Source organism: Pyrus communis, chromosome 8 (genome assembly GCF_963583255.1).
Source record: "Pyrus communis chromosome 8, drPyrComm1.1, whole genome shotgun sequence".
NCBI classification, from domain to species: Eukaryota; Viridiplantae; Streptophyta; class Magnoliopsida; order Rosales; family Rosaceae; genus Pyrus; species Pyrus communis.
Genome location: NC_084810.1, coordinates 18,781,746 through 18,808,175, shown reverse-complemented (window position 1 = coordinate 18,808,175; position 26,430 = coordinate 18,781,746). Strand labels below are relative to the sequence as shown.

The following is a 26,430-nucleotide window of genomic DNA, read 5'->3' as shown; positions in this document are numbered from 1 at the left end:
GTTGGTGAGCACTAGCATGAAGGCCGCCCCAACCGCCATTTCTATATACGAAGACAGTATCGAGGCAGCAACCATTGGTAAAGATTGAAGCTTCAAGTTCGAGAATTCATTGGCATGTAAAATTTGATTTTTTTTTTTTTTTTTTTTTTTTTTGTGTTGTTGATCAATTAAGCGTTTTTTAATTTTCTTTGTCAAATAAAATAAAAATAATTTCTTCTTGTCCACCTGACGCATAATTGGCATCTTAGCCAACAAAAAAGGGGGACACACCTATTCCATATCATCAATTAACGACCAATTTAACAAAAGATGTACTAGATGTACGACATTGCAATGAATTACTTTGCCTCTGCTTCTTCACGGGAAGCTCTAAACATGAAGGAAGATTCACTACGTCATCCTCTCTAGCTGGAATAATGGCTTCGGCCACTGCCCAGTGTCATTATTTGTCGAACCCTAATTCATCCTCTTTAGGCAGCGAACAATTTGTCGACCCCTAATTCACCCTCTGTAGGCAGCGAAGAAGCAATCAAACGACATATAATCGACACAAGAACCCATAGTATTATAGGTTTCTTAATTTGATTTTAAAAAGATGACTTTATCTTGTTTATTTAATGGAAGACTAATAGAAGTTTAGGTTTGGACCTCAATTGTATAACGAAGCTTACCATGAGAATTTAGCTAACAACTTTTTCACAACAAAAATCACATTAAAATTGATGTACCACCACATGAAAAAAAAATATCTGGCCTTTTCTTTTTTAAATTTCATGAACAACTCTACACACTTCATTTAATTAATTATTTGGTGTAGTTAAACTATATGATTCATCAGAATAGATCAGAATAGTATATTTTCAATGTCTACCTCGTGCATGTCAAATCGATGTGAGATTAACGTCAATCTTTATGGCTTGCGGAATTTCCAAGTTATCCCTGATGTTAACGAGGGAAATCATTGATAGTTTCTCTTCTTTTAGTTTCTTGATCAGCAAGACAGAGAATGTTTTCTAACCAACTGAATACTTGAAGTATTGTTAAAGTGTACATGCATGATGAGGAGGGAAATCATGATGATCATCATTTACCATACAAGTATACAATTAGTTCAGACAAAATTAAAGAAACGAATCATTATTAATTATATCGTTATTTAGTTACCAAATGATGATGAGGCACACTTAAAAAAATTATTTTCTTTAAAATGAGCAAAATAAAAATACTAAAATGAAAAGATTATAAGATTTTAGCTGATGTTAAATATGGTTAAACAATCTCCAATGACTAATCTTAACATAAAAGCTTACATGATTTAGAAAGGATCACAATCAACCATAGATAAAAATTTCGATTAGCCACCAATCTGGTAAGGGCCATCAATACAGATCAACTATAAATTGACATAAACACCATATATTTCTTACTAGTGCACAAAGTTATAAAAGACGCTAGGAGCTAGTTGTGCAGCGGGTTGGGGCCTAGCGCCTAGGCGGTTAGGCGAGTGCCTAGGCTGATGGGTAAATTTAAGTAAATCTATTATATTTTGTATAAATAAGAGTCTTCTTATACTTAAAATATATAAAACTTCATCATAAATTACAAAATAGAATGACATATATATTATGAAGTACTGGAACATAATGAAAACATGGGGAACAAGGATATAATGTGTGTTCATTTAAGTATGCAACAAGTCTCTTATAATTCATTGAAAAATTAAAATGCAAAATGAAAGTTATTTATTTTCTGTTTAAGTGAGTTGCGACTTAGGCGGGTCTGGGCTGTCTAGGTGGGCGCCTCAGCAGGTCTAGGTGCCCTTTCTTAATTTTCAAACTAAATATTAATTAGGGTGGTGACTAGCTGTTTAGCTCCTAAGCAGGGCTTGGATGAGAATTTTTAGAACAATGCTAGTGCACACTTAATAATTCAGACTCACCTACAGTGAGACTAAACATACAGACAACTCGAGTTTTCTGGACTTACTACAAGGACAAAACAACAAACATAGTCCTAATACCAAGGGCACCATTTGTTGCCATGAAGAACCGTTCTAATTAAGGATGAAGGACCATGACAAAACAGCTTCACCTCAAACGAACAAAACTAGATGACGATTCGCCGAAACTAACCTTGACCTAAGACAACGTCATCAGATATGAAGAGAAAAGACATTAGCAATTCAAGTCCCAGCCTAAAACTTGTCATGTTTAGTGTATCTATGTGGGTCTCTAGCTAAGAGCTTTTCAAGATTAAATAATACTTCCATTCCTCTATGGAGTAAATGTACATATTTCAGTATATGCGAATAACGTATTTTATCGTTTAAGTTTTATATTGAAACTATTTTATATTTTAATTTTAATTTGAAGATTATTTATACAAAAAATCATTCGAATCAGCAATCGTTTAGTCATCCAAATATATCAAATAAATAAATGATTTATCATGAATATGTTACTACCAAGTCACAACGTCGATATGTTCCGTACATTTGGATGCATAAATAATCTCCGACTCGAAATGATTTGTTTAGTGATAATCTTCACATAAAAAAAAAAATTAAATGGTTCTGATTATAAATTTAGACAGTGAACATGTGTTGTTTGCAAATAGTAGAATATATGCATTCTCACATGGGAGGAACGCAAGTATTATACTTAGATAATTGTTTTTCCCATGGAACTTGAAGAATGAGAATCCTGAGATGAAAGTTTGGAACAAATGGATTTTTTGTTTTATGCGTCCTTATAGGCAATAGGTTAGGGTAAGAAATAATTTGAAGTCATTAGACACGATTAAAGAACTGGATCGTTTTAGGAAGAACTTGTAGTTGACAAACTTAAAAGCTCCTCTTACCAGTTCGTCAATAGTATTTGCCAAATCCGGCAAAAGTCAATGCCAATGCGTCATGGCTTACAAATTAACTTAATTACTTGCTTTGGCAGAAGCTGAAGCTAGCATACATGATAAATTTTATCCTAAAATAATTAAATTAGAAAATGTAGTCCAAATTAAGGGGGAAAATGAATGATGAAAACACAAATTTTCTTGTTGAATTTACAATGAAGCTAGCATAACAATAGAACAAAACAAAATTATCAACAAATACAGTACAAAAGAACAAGCAAATTACGAACAAGAACCCCATAAAATCCATTAATTACAAGGCATTGCTCTCTTATATGATCACAAACTGGCATGCATAAAAATGGTAATAAGTCTACCAGACACAACATTATTCCAAACCCCTCACCTTACGTGTTCATCATTATCCTTCATATTCAATCCGAATTCGAATCCCCACCTGCAATATCGCTTGTATAAGAATTATTCAACGGCAGTGGGCACAAAACAGTTTCGTCACAAAAAGCTTATAGCTGCAGCAGCTAATGCAACTCCAATAGAGACAATGCCATTAATCTTGGGGATATTCGGTGTAGGCACAGCACCAGACTTCACTTCAGCAACAGGTTCATGAGATGAAGACTTCTTCTTGTGCTTCTCTTCCGCAGGAGCGGGTGCCAGTGACGGCGGCGGAGTCTTGGGAGCAAAAATACCGTAGGGTTGGAGCACACTGTCAACTTGGTAAACAGCCAACTGACCATCAGAGTAGACAGTGCCTGAGATTGAAGTGTTGACAAGGCCAGTTGAAATGTTCACAGCATTGCCTGATGTGGTGATATTTAGCGGGTACTCGAATGCGTCTCCGGCTTGGGTACTCACCGGATTGCTCAGAGTTTGGAAGTTTTGGGTCGTGAGAAAATCTGGGATGAGATGGTATTGCAAGAGCTCGACTTTTTGTGAATCAGTGAGCGAGTTGAGGGAGCCAGTTTTGAGGTTTGAGAAGGCGCTGTCGGGCGGGGCTAAAAGTGTCAGTTCACTGTTGGAGTTGTTGAGCTGGCTATAGAGCTGGCTCTCGATTTGGGTGCTTTTTAGAAGGCGGATTAAGATGTTGAAGCCTCCTGCCTTTTCAAGGATTTTGGTGATGTTGGTTGGGCCTGGTGGCGCTGGGGCATCGGCTGGTGGTGCCGGAACGGCCGCCGGGCTGGTGGTTGCCGGGGCAGCAGCAGGGCCTTGGCCTAGGGTTTTGGTGCAATGGGAGAGGAAGATGACTAGGAGTGTGAGTGAGAAGAGAGGCTGATACTGTTGCTTCATCATATTTAAGTGTGGTGTGGGATGTGTTTTATATTTTGAACACAAATGTTGGATATGAGTTTGGAGGACAGGAGAGGGTTTATATTAGTAGTGGGAGAGGTGGGATTAGGTGAGAGAGGGTTAATCTTTTGATCGTTTGTACAACCTTAGTAGTTAGCATGTCTTATTTTCTTGAGATGGAGAGAGAATGAATGTAGAGTGAGATTATGGTGTCATAGCTACTAGTTTGCTGGGGAAAGAAGGAAAAGAACAGAGGGAAAATCAGGTGGGTGTGGGCAAATAAAGCTAGTTATTAAGTGCATGATTACTTTGTTTTCACTTATATGTGCATGCACTTTAGGCTAAATTTAATAATTAATTAAAAAATAAAATACAATATCATGAAAGCATATATAAATTTAGTCAAGTTAGCTAAACAACAATGTCCTTCACTCTCAACAAGTTCGAATCTAACTTCCTATAATTTAAATGGACTTAATATAATTATTTAATTTATTGTTTGCAAAATAAAAGAATAGAATATCATGAAATCAGATAAAGATATGCATTCTCCTCTCTAAAAAAAATTAAAAAAAAAAAAAAAAAAAAAAAAGAAGAAGGATATGCATATGATTTGCTTGCCACAAACTTAAGGAAGAAGTATGACATTTTTTTTTTACCAGGAACATGATGATTATTGATGAAGTTATGCAAGTTGTACAATCCCTATTGGCCAACCTCTCGGATGAAAAATCCCTTGCTATGTGTTGATGATTGCTCCAAGTAGGTCACCTTCACAAATCTTACTATTTTCCTTTTGTTTTCTTAAATTTTTGTTATTATTTTCTTTTTGGATGCTGGGGCCTCACCTAGATATATCAGTTGACATTGGCACTTTTGATTCTGAAATTTCTTTTTTTTTATGTGTCTCATTGAAGCAATTTATAATTTATTGCCCATCTTAACATTAGATATATATAGTTACAGTATATAATTAAAGTAGAGAATTCTTTTATTCGAGCAACAGACTAATTTGATTTTAAATATGGGGAGGGGGATTTGAAACGTGAGCTTGTATTTTCATACCAACAAATAAATATCGTATTTTTAATTTAAGTACCAATTGAAAAGTCAAATGAATTGTTAGTTAAAATGACATAAAATGACCAATCCAACCATCGAGAGGCCTAAATCCAAAATGATCAACCTCAAACCTTAACGGACCTTCTAATTCCCTAAACCCTCAAAGTCAAACCCGGATTCTAATATCCTAAAACAGATAAGCTTTAGGACAATATGGTAATCTTCCCTACGTTTACTTAGTAATAGGCCCATCTTCCAATAAAGTTTTGGATTTTGTTACAATACTTTCACGTATGTACTTAATACAATTATCATCTAATGGTAAAAAAGATTCATGTGAATATATATATATATATATATATATATATATATATATATATTTATTTATTTATTTATTTATTTAAATACAATTATTATCTGACGGTTGAGATAGTAATTGTATTAAATAACATGCTAGCCAATAGCCCAATAATATGCTAGCCAATAGCCCATCAACATGCTAGCCAATAGCTCAATAACATGATAGCCAATAGCTCAATAACATGCTAGCTAATAGCTCATCAACATGCTAGCCAATAGTTCAATAAGATGCTAGCCAATAGCTCAATAAGATGCTAGCCAATAGCTCAATAAGATGCTAGCCAATAGCTCATCAACGTGCTAGCCAATAGCTCATCAACGTGCTAACCAATAGCTCAATAAGTATACCTACACACGAGTCGGAACCACCTAAAGTGGTCTGTACAACATGACTGGGTGTAAATAAATACGCTCAAATGCTACGATCACGTGAAGACTGTGCGAATAATCGCGGGTTACCTACGAGTCGGAACCACCTATTATGGTCTATACGACAGGACTGTGCACCTACCTTGGATCCAAGGTGAACGTAAGGTGCGGGGGGTGAACATCACATGAAGGACTATGCCATGACCACGGACGGGAGCACTAACATCGGGGTGCAGGTTTTTGAGCTCTCAATGCATCTCAACATAACATGTACAACTCAGAGGCAACCTGTACGACAGTGTCGGAGTTGCCTATCATTGCAACCTGTACGACAAGGCCGGAGTTGCCTAAAGTATAAATATAGTCATGCTATCATTGTCTCAAATATATTATGGCTACTTCTAACGTCCTACGTACCCTAAACAAGGATCAAGCCATTCGTAGTTCATATTAGTACTTCAAGCATTCACACTAATTATGTGAAGGTAATATACCTAAATCAATTTAAAAGTGTCGATGGAACTATCAATAATATGTACGATAAAAAGGAAAAAAATCCACTCACCTGGAGTCCACGCTATGATTCTCTAGCGCACACATCGAGGCGTCCCGAATGATTGGCGCCTACCACGAAGTCCAAAAGTGGACGGAAAATGGTCAATTTTGCCCACAAAGCCGGCGCCGATTCATTGTCTATGGTGGACCAACGGGGTCAAGGTTGGTTAGGATTTGCTCCTGGGATGATGGGCTACAAAGCCCAAGTAGTGGCATTGGTCATTGCTTTGCCGTTTTGCCGGAAAATCAAAAAGGGTGGCCAGGGCACCGTGAGAACCATTAACTTTCGTGGCCTCAACCCGCCACATACAGAGGTTAATCAAAGTGGTTCTTGGGTGCACTATTACAAAATTATCTATAACTGGCGGTCCAAAAACTGACAAAAAACGTATATTACTGTTGGATTTTAAGCAAAATCCGACAGAAAATGGATGCAATGACGGATATAATAAGCGACAAAATTACCAGCGTTGGAAAATGAATTTTCCAACAGAAAATACTATAAAACTGACAGAAATTGTGTCGAATATAACCAACATAAAATATATTAATAATAACTAAAAATAGCATTTATGTGGGATAAAACCGACAGAAAATATATTAATAATAAAAAAAATATATAAACCAGTTTCTGCATTTTCCATATCCTTCCATATTCACTGCTTTCACTGCATTTTCAACCTGTTTCTGCATGTTTCAAATCCTTCCATATTCACTGCATTCCCTGCACTTTCTGCATTTTCAACCTGTTTATGCATTCCCTGCACTTTCTGCATTCCATACTAAACATCACCTCAGGATCCTCCTTCTTGTTAAGAGCAGCATGGTTTAGAGAGTTCAAAGACTCTCTTTGAACACAACATGGTTTGACAACATGTTTCAAATCCTTCCATATTCACTGCATTCACTGAACTTTCTGCATTTTCCATATTCAACCTGTTTCAAATCATTCCTCTCTGATGACAACATGTTTGCTTCTTAAATAAATGTGCTTGAAAAATTTGTATGGACTATATATCTTAAACAACACCCATTATTGTTTGCTTCTTACATTTATCTTAAATAAATGTGCTTGAACTCATGTCTAGCACACGCATATACCTTGAGCAGCAATTTTCCTCCACTTCCTCCTATACTTCGTGACCTTGCTGGCCATATTTGAGGTGTCTCGAGCAGCATCAGCACCATAAGGTTGTGCTAACCGTTCTAAGCGACCACATCCGCTCGTAGAACCACCACCAACAGCATCCAACCCATTAAAACAAACAACACAAAATTATTCAAGTTTTCCAACAACATCTAACTACTAACAAATTTTAGCAAGTTTAAATTCGTACCCACAGTTCCCCATATGAGAGACACAGAGAGAAAGAGATAGAAGGAGGGAAAGAGAGAGGGGAGAGAGAGAAAGAGCGAGAGCAAGAGTGTTACCTTCTGAACTTTGGCTGCAAGTGTTGAACTGGAAGTAAATAAGGAGAGAAGAAGGAAAAGGAAATAAAGAGAGGAGAAAAGGGGGAAGGGGAGAAGGCACCGGTGTAAGGAGGGGGTTATATTCTGGAAAATTGCATTACTGTCGATTAAAACGGACAGAAACATAATTTAAAATATAAAACTGACAAAAACATTTTCATTACTGGCGGTTTTAATCGACAAAAAAAAAAAAAAAATGGCTGCAAAAATCCCTCCAACATTCCCTCCCAAAATTTTAAATCCCCCCCCCCCCCCCCCCCAAATTTTGTTACGATTTTAAAAAATAAAATGCTAATTATTTGGTTTAATAAATAAACAATATGTATTTAAATATAATACATTTTTAAAAATTAAATAAATAATTATTTGGTTTAATAGATAATAACCCATGTAAAATATGCAATAAAGAAACCAAAAGATAATTGTACAATGAAAATGTCAGCACACAAACTAAATATTGTCTAATCAATACTTGAAAAACATAAATAAAAATTTAGCACAAATTACTTTTCCCACTTAAAAATTTAGGCAAATTTAACGGATATATGCATTCTACAAAATTAGTTTCAATGATCGAACCATCAAACTTGTTTGTAGATACTACAAGATCACATACATAAAAAATCGTAAAAAACAAACATTCAAAGATTATGTAACAGAACAAAAGTTTTGGACGGTTATAACGAAAAATCACAATTTAACGGTTATTTTAGCTCTAATTTTAATGATTTTTTACAGCTACACACCTCGACCCTATAAGAATGCAATGAAGAAATTTGATCTTCAATTTAAAATGTTTACACTAGTGGATACCACAAAATCTAATTTTATACTTAATGGAAGTATAACATTAACTCTTAAGTGTTTATTTAATCCACTGTTTTGACGCGATACACATTCTACGAAACTTTTTTCAATGATCTAACCGTCAAACTTATTTGTACACACTCCGAGATCACATACGTAAAAAATCACAAAAAACAAACATTCAGAAATTAGGTAATAAAACAAAAGTTTTCGACGGTTATAACGATTTTGATGATTTTTTACAACTACACTCCTCGACACTATAAGAATGCATTGAATGAATTCAATCTTCAATTTAAAATATTTACGCTGGTCGATACCACAAGTCTTACTTTATACTTGATGGAAGTATAGTATTAACTCTAAGTGTTTGTTTAATCTATCGTTTTGACGCTATATGCATTATACGAAACTTTTTTCAATGATCCAACTGTAAAACTTATTTGTACACAATCCGAGATTGCATACATAAAAAACAAACATTCAGAGATTACGTAATGGAACAAAAGTTTTCGACGGTTATAAACGAAAAATCACAATTTAACGGTTATTTTAGTTCCGATTTTAATAATTTTTTGCAACTACACTCCTCGACCCTATAAGAATGCAATGAATAAATTTGATCTTCAATTAAAAATATTTACACTAGTGGATACCATAAATCTTACTTTATACTTGATGGAAGAATAATATTAACGTGTTTGTTTAATCTACCCTTTTGACGCGATATGCATTCTACGAAAATAATTTCAACAATCCAACCGTAAAACTTATTTGTACACTCCGAGATTGCATACGTAAAAAATTGTAAAAAACAAACATTCAGAGATTACGTAACGGAACAAAAGTTTTCGACGGTTATAAACAAAAAATCACAATTTAACGGTTATTTTAGCTCCGATTTTAATAATTTTTTACAAATACACTCCTCAACACTATAAGAATGCAATGAATAAATTTGATCTTCAATTTAAACTATTTACACTAAGATTTTATACTTAATGGAAGTATAATATTAACTCTTAAGTGTTTATTTAATCTACCATTTTGACGCAATACACATTTTACGAAACTTTTTTCAATGATCTAACCGTCAAACTTGTTTGTACACACTTCGAGATCGCATATGTAAAAAATCACAAAAAACAAACATTCAAAGATTAGGTAACAAAACAAAAGTTTTCGACGGTTATAAACGAAAAATTACAATTTAACGGTTATTTTAGCTCCGATTTTGATGATTTTTTACAGCTACAGTCCTCGACCCTATAAGAATGCAATGAATGAATTCGATCTTCAATTTAAAATATTTACACTAGTGGATAAATCTTATTTTATACTTAATGAAAGTATAACATTAACTCTTAGGTGTTTGTTAAATCTATCAATTTGATAGGATATGCATTTTACGAAACTAATTTCAACGATCTAACCGTCAGATATGTTTATATATACTCCGAGATAGCACGTGTAAAAAATTGCAAAAAAAAAAAAAAAAAAACATTCAGAGATTATTCTGGCGGCCATCCAAAATTTTGCTTTGTTTGTATCGGTTATATCCGACAGGGTCATGAGTGAAAAAAAAAATTAAAACATGTGTTTATTTATTTATTTTTAATCAATATAACATTTTAAAATAATAAAATCAGACATGATAGAGTACACTAGATGTTCATGTGTGCTTATGTGCCAAACAATGTGGTTTGTGACGCATTGAAAAAATTGTTTAAATTTCTTTGTATCTTGTTGCTTGCTTGTGAGGGAGCATAATCCTTATTACAAAAATGATAGAGCTTCAGATTGTAGTTAATTGTTATTATTCTCTCAGAAAATTTATGGCTTGTGGGAATTGGGTTCATTAGACTTTAGGGTCATGAGTAAAAAAAAATTATATATTTAAAATATGTGTGTATTTATTTATTTTTAATCAATGTAACATATTAAAAATAAAAATTTCATTTATGTTAGTTATAACTGCCAGAATACTAAAATAATAACCGCCAGAAAGTAAAATAATAAAATTGTCAATTTCTAAAGGTTATAACTGCCACAATTAACTTAAAAACCGCCAGAAACTTCAAAAATATTTAAAAAAAAAGGATTCAAAAATACTGTCGGTTATAATAGACAGTATTTTTGTGATATCCGCCAGGAATTTATGTCAGATATAACCGACATGATTTTTCTAATATCCGCCACTAATTAAATGATGTGTCAGATATATTTTATTCAACGTGATTTTTCTAATATCCGCCACCTAAAGCTAATATTGTAGTAGTGGTGGATTTTGTAGAGGGGAATGAGAACTTCAAGATGGTGGTGGTGGCGTCGAAAAACTCCATCAGAGTTGGTCGGAATCAGCCTTGGAAGATGGGTGGTTGTGGAGGTGTATGGACGGAAAACCCACGGGAAAAGCTCCCAGCTTTTTCCCTTTTTTTTTTCTTTCTGATTTCCGATTGGGCTGCTGCCCTTTTCTTCTTTTTCATCTAATTGGTCCTTCTTAATCTTTTAACTAACTCTCAATAACCAACTTCAAACGTCTATAACTATACCGTTATAATCCGGACTCGTAAACGGCTTTCGCTTATGTGTTCGCATCAACGAGTACCACGAGGATATGCTAAAAGAATAAGTCATACGTCTCTCTAGACGATGGTCAACGTTAGTCGAAATCTTCGCCTCTAGGGTATTTTTGTAAATTCACGCTTTTAAAATTAATAAAAAACTTAAAATTTGGAACGGGTTGTCACATCATACCTCATCTTTAGAAATTGGTCCAATGTTATACCTTCCGTTACTTAGCCGTTTACTTTTCAATTAAATGTTGATGTGGCTTGATTCGAGGCCCACTGTCTATTAAAAAAATCATTAAAATATTATTAAAAACTAAAAAAATTTATTTAATATTTTTTAAATATTAAAATAATAAAAAAAAGTATAAAAAAAAAAGAAAAAAGAAAACAACCCTCGTTCGTCCCTCCCCTTTCCCCCTCCTCTCTCTTCTCCCCATCTTCATCTTCTTCCCCCCACCTGCAACCCCCCGCACCCCCCCCAAAAAAAAAGAATTTCAATTTGTCTTCCCCCCGCACCCACCCTCAGTTTGTCTTCCCCCTCCCCACCCCCTCTTTTCCCTCCTGCAACCCAGAAAAAAAAAAAAAAAAACCCAGATCCCGTCGGCGGAAAGATGGGTGCACGGAGAAGGTGGACGATGGGTGCGGAAGAGGATGCGGAGAATGGATGAGAGTGGTGGATTTGGGGTTGGCAGGGGGTTGGGTTTGGGAGGGGGGGCGGAACTGGGTTGGGTTAGGTTTTTTTTCTTTTTCTTTCTGGGTTACAGGGGGTTGGGGGGCGAATTGGATTGGGTTGGAATTTTTTTTTTTTTTCCTTCCTCATCCTTTTTTTCCTCCTCTTCTTCTTTCTCCTTCTCCTTCTCCTTCTTCCGCTCGGGGGGGGCGGGGGGTGGTTGATAGGTTTTCAAATTTTTTTTATTTTTATTTTTTGGTTGAAGATTAAGAAGGGAAGAAGATGAAGATGGGGAGAGAGAGAGGGTTGGGTTGAATTTTTTTTTTTTTACTCTTCTTTATTATTTTTAAAAATATTAAATAATTTTTTTTTAGTTTTTAATAATATTTTATTAATTTTTTTAATAGAAAATGGGTCCCGAATCAAGCCACGTCAGCATTTAATTGAAAAATAAATGGCCAAGTAACAGCAGGTATAACATTGGACCCAATTCTAAAAATGAGATATGACATTGTCAATTTTAAAAGATGAGGTATGAAAGTGTCGTGACACCAATAGTTAAGGTAGTTTTTTGTACTTTACCCTATTGTTTTTGTAGGTAATCAATATGCTTTTGCCACTTAGTACTATGGTTTAATGGTACTCCTCTTCATTGGTAAGTAAGAGGTTTTATGTTCAATTCTTGCTAACCATACTATTGCTAGCTTATTGTGAGGCTTAGTTCACTCTCCTACCTCCTTAATATATAAATAATATCATTTGTTCCAAAAAAAAAAGAAAAAAAAGTATGCTTCTCATGAGCCCGATGCAAAATAGAGACGACTCTTGTATCAGCCCAAAAAGGGAAAAGCCCATTACTGTCTTCTCACATCTCAAATGGTAATGGATCTTAAGAGACCCGTTAAAAGTTTAGTCACAAATATTAGCCCAACCCACCTAGAGCAAAGCCCACCCAAATAGTTAAGGTTGTTTGGTATCATATTTGAAAATTTCTATCATTTCTCAAAACATTTTTTAAAAACATTTCTTCAAAACAATTTTCTTTAAGACTAAAAAATTTGATTGGTTTGCAATTTAAAAATTTTAAATCTTACAATTTAAACTAGATAAAGAGATCTAAAAAAATGGGGTTGCAGGAGAGGGAGAAACAGGAAAGAAGAGGAAAGCAAGTAAGAGATGATTGAAGGAAAGAGAAAGAAGAGAGAGGATCAGACGAGATATAGATGAAGAGTAGGGAGTGAAAGAACCGAGAGAATGAAGAGAGCGAATTAAAAGAGAAACGAAAAAGGTAAAAAAAAAAAAAAAAAAAAAAAGGAGAGATAAAGAAGAAAAGATACAGAGATAGATTTGGAGTGAGAAGGGAGGAGGAAGAGAAAATAAGTGATTGATTTTAAGTTTAAAAACTCTAAAAACTCACTTTTATGTTTTTAGAGAATAGACTATATTTTTGAGTTAGTCTTGAGTTCAGTAGTCCCACCAAACAAGTTTTTAAGGCCTAAAACTTGAAAATTGTTTTTGAGTTTAAAAAGTTAGATTCAAGTAAAATATCAAGTAGATTCTAATGCATCAAGGGAAAAGATATTTGTGTCATAAATTGCCACATCCTCTTTTTATTTATTTATTTTTTTCCTTTGATAAAAAAAAAGGTATGATAATTTTTGACATGACAGAATAATATATCTTTTTTTTTACATAATAATACGATTTGAACTTATGAAGTTAGAAGTTGTGCCGTTTCTTTTTTTGACCCGAACATGATTATGGCACAATTTCTAAGTAGGAATTTTAAACGGGTTGGGTTTGTGCCAATCTCAATAATCTAATTTTTACATGTTAAACACATTTAACAAGTATTATATGAGTGGGCAAAATAAAAAACCTAGTATTATATGAGAAAAACAATTCATTTTGCTACATTAGCATGTATTATGCTATAAAACTGACGAGAAAATTGGAATGGGAAGTGATGTGACAAAGTGGAAATATTTCATTATAATATGTTCGTTTCATCTTTGGTAGGAATGAGGATACTTGCTTGATCTTTTTTGTGAGGATTCCGGAGATCTTTCAATCACATATGTTCATCGTACATCGTACGGTCAGAAATCACTGTAATTTTTTTATTTAAAATTGAATATAAACAGTACCTAACAAAAATTGATCACACGATGTACAATAAACGGATGTGATTGGAGGATCTCTGAGATCCTCATAAAGAGGATCCGGCAAAGGTCCTCTCTCCTTTGGTAGAGTCACTTGTTTTTAAACGTACATGGTAGAAGATTAAATACAATTACTTACCCTGTATATGTGTGTGTAGGTAATAGGTTACAAACACTAGCGGTGAAGCTGCAGAGGCGCAAGGAGGTGTGGCCACACCTCCACTCGCCGGAATTTGTTTCTAAGACCTAGATTTCCTTCATTTTGCTAGGCTGCTGCTGCTTTGCAAATGGCGGTGTTGTTTGGTGCTTTGTAGTTGCGCTGCTGCATTCGTTTCCCTTTTTATAAGGCCATCTCCAACCGAGGGCTAGCGAGATGGCTCGTTTTAGCCCTTTGGCCCTCCAAGATTATCAAAGATATTAATATTTTAATGAACAGTACAAGCCCATATTTACCTCCGTCTTCAACCGAGAGCCATAGGGCCAGAGAGCTCGTTTTATTATTTAAAAACTACAACTTACTTAAGTTCAAATCCAACGGCTAAATGACGTCAGCTAGCCGTTGGATTTGAATTTTTCTTTTGCTATAAATAGGGTGGATATTGGGCTATAATTCCCACAACTTTGAATTCAATCTATTTCAACTCAATCTCTTTTAATTCAAGTTTGCAATGAATTCCAACTTTGGATCCTCTTCGGATTCTAACTGGGGGTCCTCATCCAATTTCAAATTGGAAGAAAAATGGGCACAAATGAGATGAGAAGATGAGGAGTCTGATGAAGAAGTTCAAGTAGGCGCAACAAACAAAACATAGCAGCATCCATGGCTACGGCCATGGTGTGTCAGCCAACTAAAGAACAACCTCAATGTGGTGGCTCTATTGCTGGTCGCTCTTACAAACCACAAAACAGAGCGATGTCGCATGCCAATCTGATGAACAACTACTTCAACCCCAACTCGGTGTACACATAAGAGGATTTCAGACGTCGCTTCCGGATGAGACGTCATGTCTTCGAGCGTTTACTTCGTGATATCTAGCAAGTCAATCCATACTTTCAACAGAAGCAGGACAGAGCAGGTCGCCCTGGTTTCTCACCTCATCAGAAGGTTACTGTTGCACTCCGAATGATGGCTTATGGCTTGCCAGCTGATTCGATGGATGAAATCCATGGTATGTTTGAGTCTACATGCCTTGATACTCTTCAACAATTATGTGACACAATTGTTCAGGTTTACAAAGACGAGTACCTCCGCGAACTAAATCAAGAAGATTTGAATCGGCTTATTCGCAAAGCTGAAGACCATGGGTTTCCGGGCATGATAGGGTCATTAGACTGCATGCATTGGGATTGGAAGAACTGTCCCACCGGATGGCAATGAGGCTTTAGCGGAAGGTCGAGAAAGCTAACTGTTGTGTTAGAGGTGGTTGCCTCATATGACACATGGATTTGGCATGCTTTCTTTGGAGTCCCTGGATCCCAAAATGACATTATAGTTCTTGGGCGTTCACCCCTCTTCAATAACTTGACGGAAGGTAAAGCACCTCAACTTCACTACTACATCAACAACCGTCAATACAATATGGGGTATTACTTGGCAGATGGCATCTACCCAAAGTGGGTGACACTTGTCCAAGCAATTCCAAACCCTATGAATGACACAGAAAAGTTGTTTACCTTACACCAAGAGGCATACCGGAAAGATGTTGAGAGAGCTTTCGGCATTCTACAAGCACGGTGGAAGATTATTAGCGAACCGGCAAGAGGATGGAGTCAAGAAAATTTGGACTCCATCATGATGTCTTGCATTATATTACACAATATGATAGTGGAGGATGAGCGAGATGGGTTTATTGATGGAGAGTCCGATGACGACCAAGAAGATCCAAATAGGTCAAGAAGGGCTCGTGCAAAAATATATGATGGGCCTAATTTGCCTTTCAATCCAAGAACTGGTAGTATCTCTATAAATGAGTACATGAGGTGCTATAAAATGATACGTTCTCGTGCCACAAACAAGTACCTACAACATGATCTTGTTGCACATCTTTGGGCCAAAAGAAGCATGGAGTAGGCGTTTAAGTTTTATGTTGTTAAATGTTTTTTCAAATGTTGTTTAAGTTTCATGTTGTTAAATGTTTTTTTTTTATGTTGTATAATTTGTATGTTGGTTAATGTTATTTAATATTATTTCATATTGTTTAATGTTGTTTCATGTTACTTAATTTAATTTAATGTTGTATAATGGCTTAGGAAGTTATTGGAAAAAAATATAATTTAAAAAAAATATGAAACAAATTTTGTGAAATAGAAGTTATAGGAAAAAATAGAATTTAAAATAAAATAAAGCAATTTTGTGAAATAGAAGTTATAGGAAAAAATGGAATTTAAAAAAAAAATGAAACAAATTTTGTAAAATAAAAGTTATAGGAAAAAAATAGAATTTAAAAAGAATATTAAAATTAGAAATTATAGGAAAAATTTTGTAAATAAAAAATAATAATAAAACTATATATAAAAAAAATTTCAAATGAAACGGCTAGCTGACGTCAGCAAGCCGTTGCATTTGAATTTTTTTCTTAAGCATTCCTGTTGGTTATGACCGACAGGAAAACTGAATTTTTTGGCCAGCCCTCTAGCCCTCTCCGATTCTGTGGGGCATTCTCAGATTCCACAGTCCTCTAGCCTAGCCCTCGGTTGGAGACGGTTTTCGGGCTATTTTCGGCCTTCTGGCCCACCCTTCAGTTGGAGATGGCCTAAAGGGTGCATTTCGTTTAAAAAAAAAGAGTCTCCTGCGGCCTTCCTTTACAAATCCTGCATGAATGCAAGCAATTAAATCACTAACAAAAGTAGCCCCATTTGGCTGATGGTGATTGTCTGTCTGTACCACAACGTATGATCATCAATAATTGTAGAATCCAACCACACCAATATTATCTCCAACTTGATAATTACTACCTACACAATTCGTCAGGCATGGAGTTTTATCACAAAATACATCGGTATTAGTTGGAGTAAGATTGAGATATTTAAACTATTATTTCTCTCTTTCTATGGCCGATGTGGGATTCAACAAATTGAAAATAAAGTGTTTGGGGTAAATTTAAAATTCTCTACAATATCACAATTCTCAAATACAATTTTAATATTTTATTCTTCTCAATAAGGAGCAATTTATAAGATTACAAAAGACCAAACTAGGAAATAAATCAAAATAATCATTTTTCTACAAGACAAGGAAATCTAGACAAAATCAAATCATATCCAAACCCTAATTAAATCATATAAAATCACTAATTAAATCAAGGGAACTTTAACGAAAAGCTCTTGGTACTGTTCACTTTAACGAAAAACCACATTTTTACACTAAAATGTCAAGTATGGTACTATTCACTTTACCCTTTATTTTGTCCTTATCATTAAAACTCAAAATTTTCCAACCCTTTTCATTAGTTTTCCTTTAAATCAAATCCTAAAATACTTTCTTTTTTATTTTCCAACAATAATTTGATACCAAAATATGTTGGCTTGGCTCCGGAACTACTTCCAAGGTCTCAATTCTTGTTTTCTCCATTTAGGAAAGTGAAAATTCTGCCTAATTGTTTCAAGTTTTAGGATTTTGGTGCTTTGAATCTGGGGAGACGGAATAGCGCTTTAGACATTGAATAGGGTATTGAGAGGATGTGAGTGGATGGCAATTCCTCATATTGGCAATTGTCTCTGTCTCAAATTTGGAGCGGAGTTGTAGTTATTTTTTTTTTGGGAGTAATGTGTTTTTTAACAAACGAATGGGGTACGGTGGTATTCCTCTTTATTTAAAAGTGAAAAGTTTTAGATTCGAATCTCATGGATGACGAATTCGATACTAAATTAGGCTGCCCATTGTGTAGCTTAACCGAACTTCCTATCTCCTAATGTAAAAATATCGATGTACTAAAAAAGAAATGTGATTTCTCTATCATTACTCAATTTAAAACAAACAAAGGGGGTGGGGGAATGAGTTAAGTCTCACAATAGGTTTGCAATAATGTGGTTCAAATTCACATTTGACGAGAATCGAACCTAAAACCTCTCACTTATAAGTAAAGAGGAATAACACTAGATCATAGTACTAACTGCTTTTATGAGTAATATTAGATAAATTAACTTTTTAACTCACTAATGAAATTAGTTTTATTACCCCCATACAAATTCGAGCCCATGAGGAGATATTTTACCCATTAGTCATTGAATTTTAGAATTTTCTTGGAATCAGAATTGGATTCCCCAAAGAGCAATGGTCCGTGAGAGAAGGCCAAGAGTTCTTAGGCTGTGGAAAAGAGGCAGCAGCAACGAGCACTGGGAGGTGAGTGACAGCAAGAGATTGCTGATGAATCTCAAATCGCTGTGCTTGAAGATGGTTTCTGGAGGGTTCTAGAGTTTTGTGATGGCGAGGAAGAAAAATTATAAGCTTCGAGGTCATAGATGTCTATGGTTTTGGGCGATTGTGTCGATTCGGCGAAGTTTGTCTAGAAGATTTTCTATGTGTGTTGAACAGGGAAGGCACCAGAGAGGTGAAAAAGAGAGAATAGAGAAGGCACCCGAGAGGTGAAAAAGAGAGAATCGGGATCGTGACTTGTGTGTGCAAACTAAAATAAAGCTAAAAAAATTCAAAATTATTCGGACCGCAGGATTTGTGGTGAACGGTTACGATGAATTGATCCCGAGGGGATCCGCATAGAAAGATCAGGCGAGGATGCTGGTCTAAAAAATAGCAACTCTTAGAGCAACTCCACCTCTAAAAAATGAGCTGGCCCAAAATCCATTTAATCCACCTAAATGAATAGTAATTGACTCTAATGGACCCATTTAATCTACCCAAATGAATAGTAATTGACTCCAATAAACAGTAATTTGCCAAGTGCATCTCTACCCTTAAAAAATGAGCTGGGCAAGAGTTTAGTCAAATCATATTAAAATATTATTATTATTTTTTAATAATAATAAAAAATAATTTCATTTTTAATTTCAGATATAAATTTTAACTAATCTTATCACCTCACATATCATTTTTCGAAAGTACAATTTTTGTGAAAGATGGTTAGGTATTTATAAATAAAAAAAATCTTTTATTTTTTTTTGTATTTTAAAATACTTTTTTATTAAGTTAATTAATCTGAACCGTTTGATTTTAAAAAAATGAAATCCAAAAGTGGACACGCAGCCCATGGTAAGGTTATGACAATTTTTTTTTGTTAATGTTGGAACGCGTGCCCACTTGCGTGTGTATCCCACGCGCCAGCGGCAAAAAAAAGAAATTCACCTGACTATGCTGACATCAGTTTGACATCATGTAGGCCTATCTCTTGCTTAGTTCACTGTGTGTTATGCTCAAAGCTGGCCTCTACTTTGGGCTAGCCTATTAGGTGGGGTGGCCTAAAAAATAGACTTTGGACTAACACATTTGTTAGGGGGTGGAAGGGCTCTTAGCATCACCGTCCATTTCTTCAACTTTCTCATACTTCACAGCCAGCCAACACGTGGAATCGCCCTTATCGTCCCAAATACTGACCACCTCCATTTGCATCTCCTCTCCGAAAAGTCCAAACCCGAAAGTCAACTACGCTCCAAACCCCAACACCCCGCGCACCACCCGATCCCTCCTCCCCAAAAAGCAGACCAAATAACCAGTAAGGAAAAAAAACACTCGACGATGTTGTCTCGCTCTGTTAGTCGGCGACCGTAAAATTTCCTAAATTCCAACGACGATGTTCAACAACGGCTACTCCAACAACAAAAACGGCCTGAACCCGATGTTGTCGGCATCATCGTCAACGACTGCGACGCTGCAAACGACGTCGTCTTCTTTGTCTGCAACGCCGAATTCCCAGACCCAATCGCTTATAAAGGCGTATTTCAAAACCCCAGAAGGCCGATACAAGCTTCACTCGGAGAAGACTCGGCCGCCCAACCTCCTCCCGTACTCGTACGCCAAGACAATTTCTCAGGTACCCAAAAACTAAAAAAACGAATTTAATGTAGGATTAATCGAAGCAGGGCCCGAATTAATCGGCTGTGTTAGATATGTTGTCGTTGTCTCTGTTGACTCGGAGTAGTCAGTGTTTGTTTGTGGATTTTAGGTGACGGTAGCGCAGCTCAAGGACAAGCCTAGCAGCCAGCCTACGCTGGCGCCGAGTTTCAGCACCACCGGAGTACGGTCGGCGGCGGCGAGGCTGTTGGGGGGAAATGGGGGCAAAGCTCTGAGCTTTGTGGGAGGGAGTGGATATAGCAGAACCAGCAATGGGAGTAGTAGGTATGCTCATTTCGGCGGGTCGAATGGGACCCATCACACGGTTAACTCGAATCTAGGTAGTAAAGGGTCGTTTTTGGTATTCAATGTTGGGGATACTGTTTATATCAGTGATCTCAATTCGCCCGATAAGGTAATTTTCCGCGTTCTTGGGGTTGGATTGGTGTTTTATTGTGCGGTTTGGATAATTGGGTTTCTGTTTTTTGGGAATCTGTGTAAAGGGTTTTCGGGATTTTGTTTGTAGGATCCTATCAAGGCTTTGCAATTCGGCAATTCAAATCCGGTGTGCCACGCGTTTGATTCCGAGGCCAAAGACGGGCATGACTTGCTTATTGGATTGAGCTCCGGAGATAGTAATGAATCTTGTTTGTGTGTGATTGAATGGGGTTTCGGTGATGCGGAGGCTGTTTGTGACTTGGTTAATTTGTTTGTTGTTGCAGTTTATTCGGCGTCTTTGAGGCAGCAAATGCAAGATTCTGGAAAGAAGCTTGTTGGTGCCCATCATTATAACAAAGAAGGTTCTGTCACTAGCAGGCAAGATTGTGACTCAACTTTGCCTCGTTTCCTTCTGCTTTGTTATCTATGTATTACAAGTTTGTTGATGAAAAAAGGTGTCAGGAATGCATATTGTCACTGCTGCCTGCTGGTGTGCATATAATCTTGATTGTGTTACGGGGAAACGGGGTGGGCCAAGGAATAAATTTGGCATAAGGTAGATAAACAAATTAATGCTTCTTGCGTAAGTGGAGCTGAGAGTTCCCTATCCAGAAAATTCCCACTTTCGTTGATCTTACAGTTTAGTTCTGTACCTCGGAAATACATACCATAGTAGAAGCAGAATGTGGTTGTTATATATCGAATAAGTTTGCTAATGTAATCATAAATTGTGATCACTCTTGAAAAGTACCATAGCTGTTGGCTTGTTATAACGTTACAAAGCAACGTACCAAATAACTTGTGGGGGTGCAGGGCGGTATGGCTGTTGGACTGTGCTTAGTGGTTTCTGTTTTGGTAGCAGTCTTCATGCACAAACTAACTATTTGGTTTTAACAGTCGGTGTGCCAGTGTTGCATGGGTTCCCAAAGGTAGCGGTGCTTTTGTTGCTGCTCATGCTGATGGAAACTTGTATGTGTATGAGAAGGCAAGCCTTGATCTTTAATTTTTCCTGTTTCAAATGCTATTTATCCTTTCCTGGTTTTCCTGTTTTCCTTACTTCATGAACTGAAATCAGCATTAATTCATTTTAGAGTAAGGAAAGTGCTGGTGATTCTTCTTTCCCAGTTATAAAGGATCATACTCAATTTTCGGTGGCTCATGCAAGATCCAGTAAGGTAATATCAATGTATAAAATTTCTTCGCGTGTTAAGTAAAGCATTATTATACGTAATTTTTTGCTTATGTAAAGGATTGGCTTTTAAAGTACATACCATTATGACCAAGGTCAAATAATATTATTATTACTGCCACTGCGTATTAACCTACCTTTGCCACATTTTCGCTTGAGCTGCTGCAATACCGCCATATAGGTTATGCAGTTTGGCTAATCGTTGGAACTTTTGTTATTTCCTAAAGCTTATACAAGAACCAAATATAAAAGTTTTTATCATCTTCCTTTTTGTTTCTTCTTCCCCCCGTTTTCTTTTTTATGGTTTATCTGCAGAGTAATCCAATTTCCAGATGGCATATTTGCCAAGGTGCAATAAACAGCATTGTTTACTCAGAAGATGGGGCAAATTTGGCAACAGTCGGTAGAGATGGTATTCCTCAATCTGTTACCCTTGTGACTCTTTGTATGATTGTATCTGTTAATTGGTACTGACATTAGGTGCTACATGTAGGATATTTGCGAGTATTTGACTACTCAAAAGAACAGCTAGTATTCGGTGGTAAGAGTTATTATGGTGCTCTTCTGTGTTGCGCGTGGAGGTAAAAAATTAAAATATATATTTTTCATTGATACATGATTATACTGGCCAAATTCCTGCCATTAGTATATCCAGAAAGTTATACTTGTGTTCCACATGATGTTCATAAGAATTTTCGTCAAACTGAATGTGTTTACACATTATGATGTTCTTATTTGACCTTCATTATGTGTTGTTTCTCAGTCCGGATGGGAAATACATTTTGACAGGAGGAGAAGAGGATCTCGTTACTGTATGGAGCATGGAAGATAGAAAAGTAGTAGCTTGGGGTGAAGGGCACAACTCATGGGTACAGTTCCAGCAAACCTTTGTGCATAATCGTTGAGTTCTCCCTCCTTCCCTCATTTGATTTAGCATAACTCATGGACATCTCACACCTTTTAGCCCTTATGCTTGCAGGTTAGTGGTGTGGCGTTTGATTCATATTGGTCACCACCAAGTTCAGATGACGCGGAAGAAAATATTGTGTACCGTTTTGGTTCTGTGGGTCAGGTATTTGCTCTCCCCTTCTCGTCCTTGCCTAAGGAAAACACTGAGATGATATGCCATGCTTAACATGTTTAAAAACAAAATCATTTAAGGGCATACGTTTATCTTCATATTTTTTCTGTTGATGACCGAATGTTTATCAGTTCCAATTCCTCTCCATCACACAGCTAAGCTACATGTTCTTTTAAGTTTTTCTCGTGCTGGTTAGTATCAAATATCTTTAGCTATCAGATTTTTCTTTTTTGTTATTCCTGGAGACAATTGTTCAAGTCCAATTAAAGAAATTCAATAGCTAGGTGTAAGATTTTCAAAGAGAGAAGTTGGGGCATGATATATTTTTATGAGGCTAAAATTGGTCCATGAAATATTTTTCTGCTTCAGATGTGATTTTTTTTTATCTGTGCCAATGAGTTTTTGCTTGTCTGGTTACTTCCACCTCTGATACGTGTGCTTGCAGGACACAAAATTGCTCCTATGGGACCTGCCAATGGATGAGATTGTAGTGCCACTTCGCCGAAGTTCACTTGGTGGATCTCCAACGTTCAGCACAGGTAGTCAATCATCCCATTGGGACAGCGTTCACCCCATTGGCACTCTTCAACCTGCTCCCAGCATGCGGGACATTCCAAAGCTCTCCCCACTAGTGTCTCACTGCGTTCATTCTGAGCCCCTATCCGGATTAGTTTTCACAGAGGAAACTATTCTCACTGCGTCTTGGGAAGGGCATGTAAAAATTTGGATGAGACCTGGCGAACCTGAAAATAAGTCAAACACAGAAACCCTGCTAGGTGCTAGTCCAAAGGACCAACCACTCACAGGCAAAGGTTACACAGAACCATCTAAAAGCAAGCCGTTCAGTGAAAGTAAATCGAAACAGCATGGATACCCTGCTCGGTGCTAGTTCAGAGGACCAAAAACCACTGACAGGCAAAGGCGGTGCTTTTAGTTTCAAGGAAATGTCAAAAAACAGTCAATTGGGGGTAACCTTCCATAGAGCTGAATCGCTGTTTGAACCTGTAATTATGCCGCTTTCAGCCACTCTGATCCTTCAGATTGCCATATGTATCATACCAGGTAATTGAATTTGCTTTGGTCAAAGCTTATGCACAGAGGAAGTAATCTAGCTCAATGGTGACAAACGGCGGTTTCTTTTAGATAAGAAGCAAAGAGAGGGGTAGAGAGAGACGCACATAGTATAATTGTATCGCTTTTAGGTTTTTGCAAAGGTAGGTTTACAGCTTACAACTCACAATATTCACATGGTGCTGACTGCTTATCTATAGCACAATACATGTACAAATGCCCATTGTTTTGCGTTGGCGGGGGCAGATTCTTTTCGTTTTCCTTGTGACTACTTCAGATAATATGATTTTGTGTAATGGTCACCAGGGCCAAAATAAAAGCGATATCGGAGTTGCCTACAACGGTGTCCAGAGCGGCTTGGTTTAAACTAGCATCGGTATATGTTCCGGATGTGATTCATATGAAAGTTCGGTTGCTTTGGTGTCTAACAGGAGCTTTATAGTTTTCATATTACTGTGAGATGTAAACATAAGTATATTGGAGAAACGGGGGAGACGAACTCAAGTCCAACTCCACCAGCTGGCCTGCCGTCTAACGACCGGCCCCTAAAACCTCCGACGTTTTCATCGCGGGGGAAAATGTTGTCCTTGGAAACTAACATGAGCTAAGTTGAAGAATGGAACAAAGTTCATGCACGTTTTGTGCACTTGCAAAGGGAAGAAGAGCAAGTGCATCCAATACTTTGTACAACGGTACAAGGTTGTAAGTTTTTTAGTGGTCTCCATTTAGCATGTTCCGAAACCCCTACCCTGCTTTTGCTTCGGCTAATTTTCTCTTTACCAATGCATCCTCGGCTTCTACTTTCTCCGGAACATAATCTATGAACATAACCGGTTGTGGATCAGACAGCGTAAACAACGGCGGAGTAAAAATAAAACGTTTTAGTTCCAAGTGACATTAAAACACAACGGAAAATCAAAGCGGAGGTTCTTCACTCCTAACAAAATCTTCTGCACTCGAAGTTTTCATATCGTTGGACAATCCAAACTGGAGCCTTGTTGCTCTGGTAAAAACGGGTATTGCTTACATAGCACGATGGGAGGATTTAGCGCCAGGACAGCTCCATTTCAAGAGGAAAACGAGATGCGAACCCCGTTTTGATTTCTATGCAGCATGTAAAAGCAAGACCTCACGAATCATGAACCAACCAAACCATGAGAGTGCTAATGTGCTACAGCAGCATCAGATAATTTCTATCATTTCAAACACCCATTTGATCAAAAGGTTCAGTGTTCATAACAATGCAATAATCATAGACAAAAGTAAAATTGAAGTATTAAATTCACAACTAAACGCAGTGACGTTCTAGGAATCATACAGCCGTCCCACTTAAGAGGATAAGGCTTGGTTGTTGTTGTTGTAAACAAATCAAAAGGGTGAAGAGGAGAAATGATCCGGTATCTTAACTATTCGACTAAAAACCCGTATCTTAAGACCTCCCAACTTAGAGTCGGTTGCTCGATCCTTGCGTCGGCCACATGCCTGGTTTGAGCCTCATGACCATCGTACGGCCTAGGCCCTACCAACACAAAAATTTCACTAAAAACTCATCCTTACTTTGAAAAATACTATGGATTCTTTACCATATGCCATTTCATTCTATGAACTCAAAAACCCAATTTGATCACGAAAAACAATTTCATCTTCATGTTCCATGTAGAACAATGGCTAGAAATTACAAAAATTAATAAACCAAACCAATCCAAACAAAACCGATCGCGACAAGTTAAGCTAACACCAAACAACCTGGTTATATTATTTTTTTGGTTTTTGAGGTGTAACGGACCAAATTGGACCGCGTACACCTAAAACAAGAATTAGGTTGAGATTATTCTTAATTTGAATAACTGTTTCGGCAACTTAGCAGGGCATGTGATTGTGTCAAATTGTCAATGTGCTTGTCTGAGACAGCTTCCAACTGTCGTCCTTGTTGACCCCAGTCCCCTTAAAAAGAAGCCATCACCATCTAAAACCCAACTAGCACTCGGACCATATTTAAATGTACAGCGAGATTTGGGCATCGAGATCTAAAGCATTGAATATCACGGGGCATGTAGGATTGTAGGTACACCCCAAAATATTACTACGTAAATGCATAAATAGATGATTTTATTTTGTTAATGGTGAGCAAATGAAGTGGTTAAGAATATTTATCTCTATACTTAAAAGTGATTGGTTGATTTCCCTTCCTAAGCGGCATGCATATAAAACTTTATCCAAATATATGTTGCTTCTTTAAAACTTTTGTGAGAAAATTGTAGCAATGATTCATCAACTTTAACCCAATTGTAGTAATGGTCTCTTAACTTTAAACCAATTGGAGCAATGGTCTCTCGACTGAAAATTCATGACCATTGGTCCCTTAACTCGTCAAAATGTGCAGCCATGATCCTTTTCTTCAACAAAGTTAGAATTCTATCAAAATAAGTCACGTTGGAAGGATCATTGCTTTAATTGGGTT

At 36.6% G+C, this 26,430-nt stretch overlaps 3 protein-coding genes across 3 annotated transcripts; 2 read left to right on the top strand and 1 right to left on the bottom strand.

Moving 5' to 3' along the window:
• Positions 1-3,076: 3,076 nt before the first annotated feature.
• LOC137741381 (fasciclin-like arabinogalactan protein 12) lies at positions 3,077-4,189 on the bottom strand. Its single transcript, XM_068481098.1, has one exon. The coding sequence runs from the start codon at positions 4,159-4,161 to the stop codon at positions 3,364-3,366; it is 798 nt and encodes a 265-aa protein (XP_068337199.1). The 5' UTR covers positions 4,162-4,189; the 3' UTR covers positions 3,077-3,363.
• Positions 4,190-15,006: 10,817 nt separating this feature from the next.
• On the top strand, positions 15,007-15,564 carry LOC137743069 (uncharacterized). Its single transcript, XM_068482988.1, has 2 exons — positions 15,007-15,144; positions 15,247-15,564. The coding sequence occupies exons 1-2, from the start codon at positions 15,007-15,009 to the stop codon at positions 15,562-15,564; spliced, it is 456 nt and encodes a 151-aa protein (XP_068339089.1).
• Positions 15,565-19,755: 4,191 nt separating this feature from the next.
• LOC137742294 (probable catabolite repression protein creC) lies at positions 19,756-24,477 on the top strand. Its single transcript, XM_068482125.1, has 11 exons — positions 19,756-20,170; positions 20,303-20,605; positions 20,717-20,825; positions 20,913-21,006; positions 21,526-21,613; positions 21,720-21,803; positions 22,133-22,229; positions 22,311-22,398; positions 22,581-22,686; positions 22,797-22,889; positions 23,344-24,477. The coding sequence occupies exons 1-11, from the start codon at positions 19,931-19,933 to the stop codon at positions 23,785-23,787; spliced, it is 1,746 nt and encodes a 581-aa protein (XP_068338226.1). The 5' UTR covers positions 19,756-19,930; the 3' UTR covers positions 23,788-24,477.
• Positions 24,478-26,430: the final 1,953 nt, after the last annotated feature.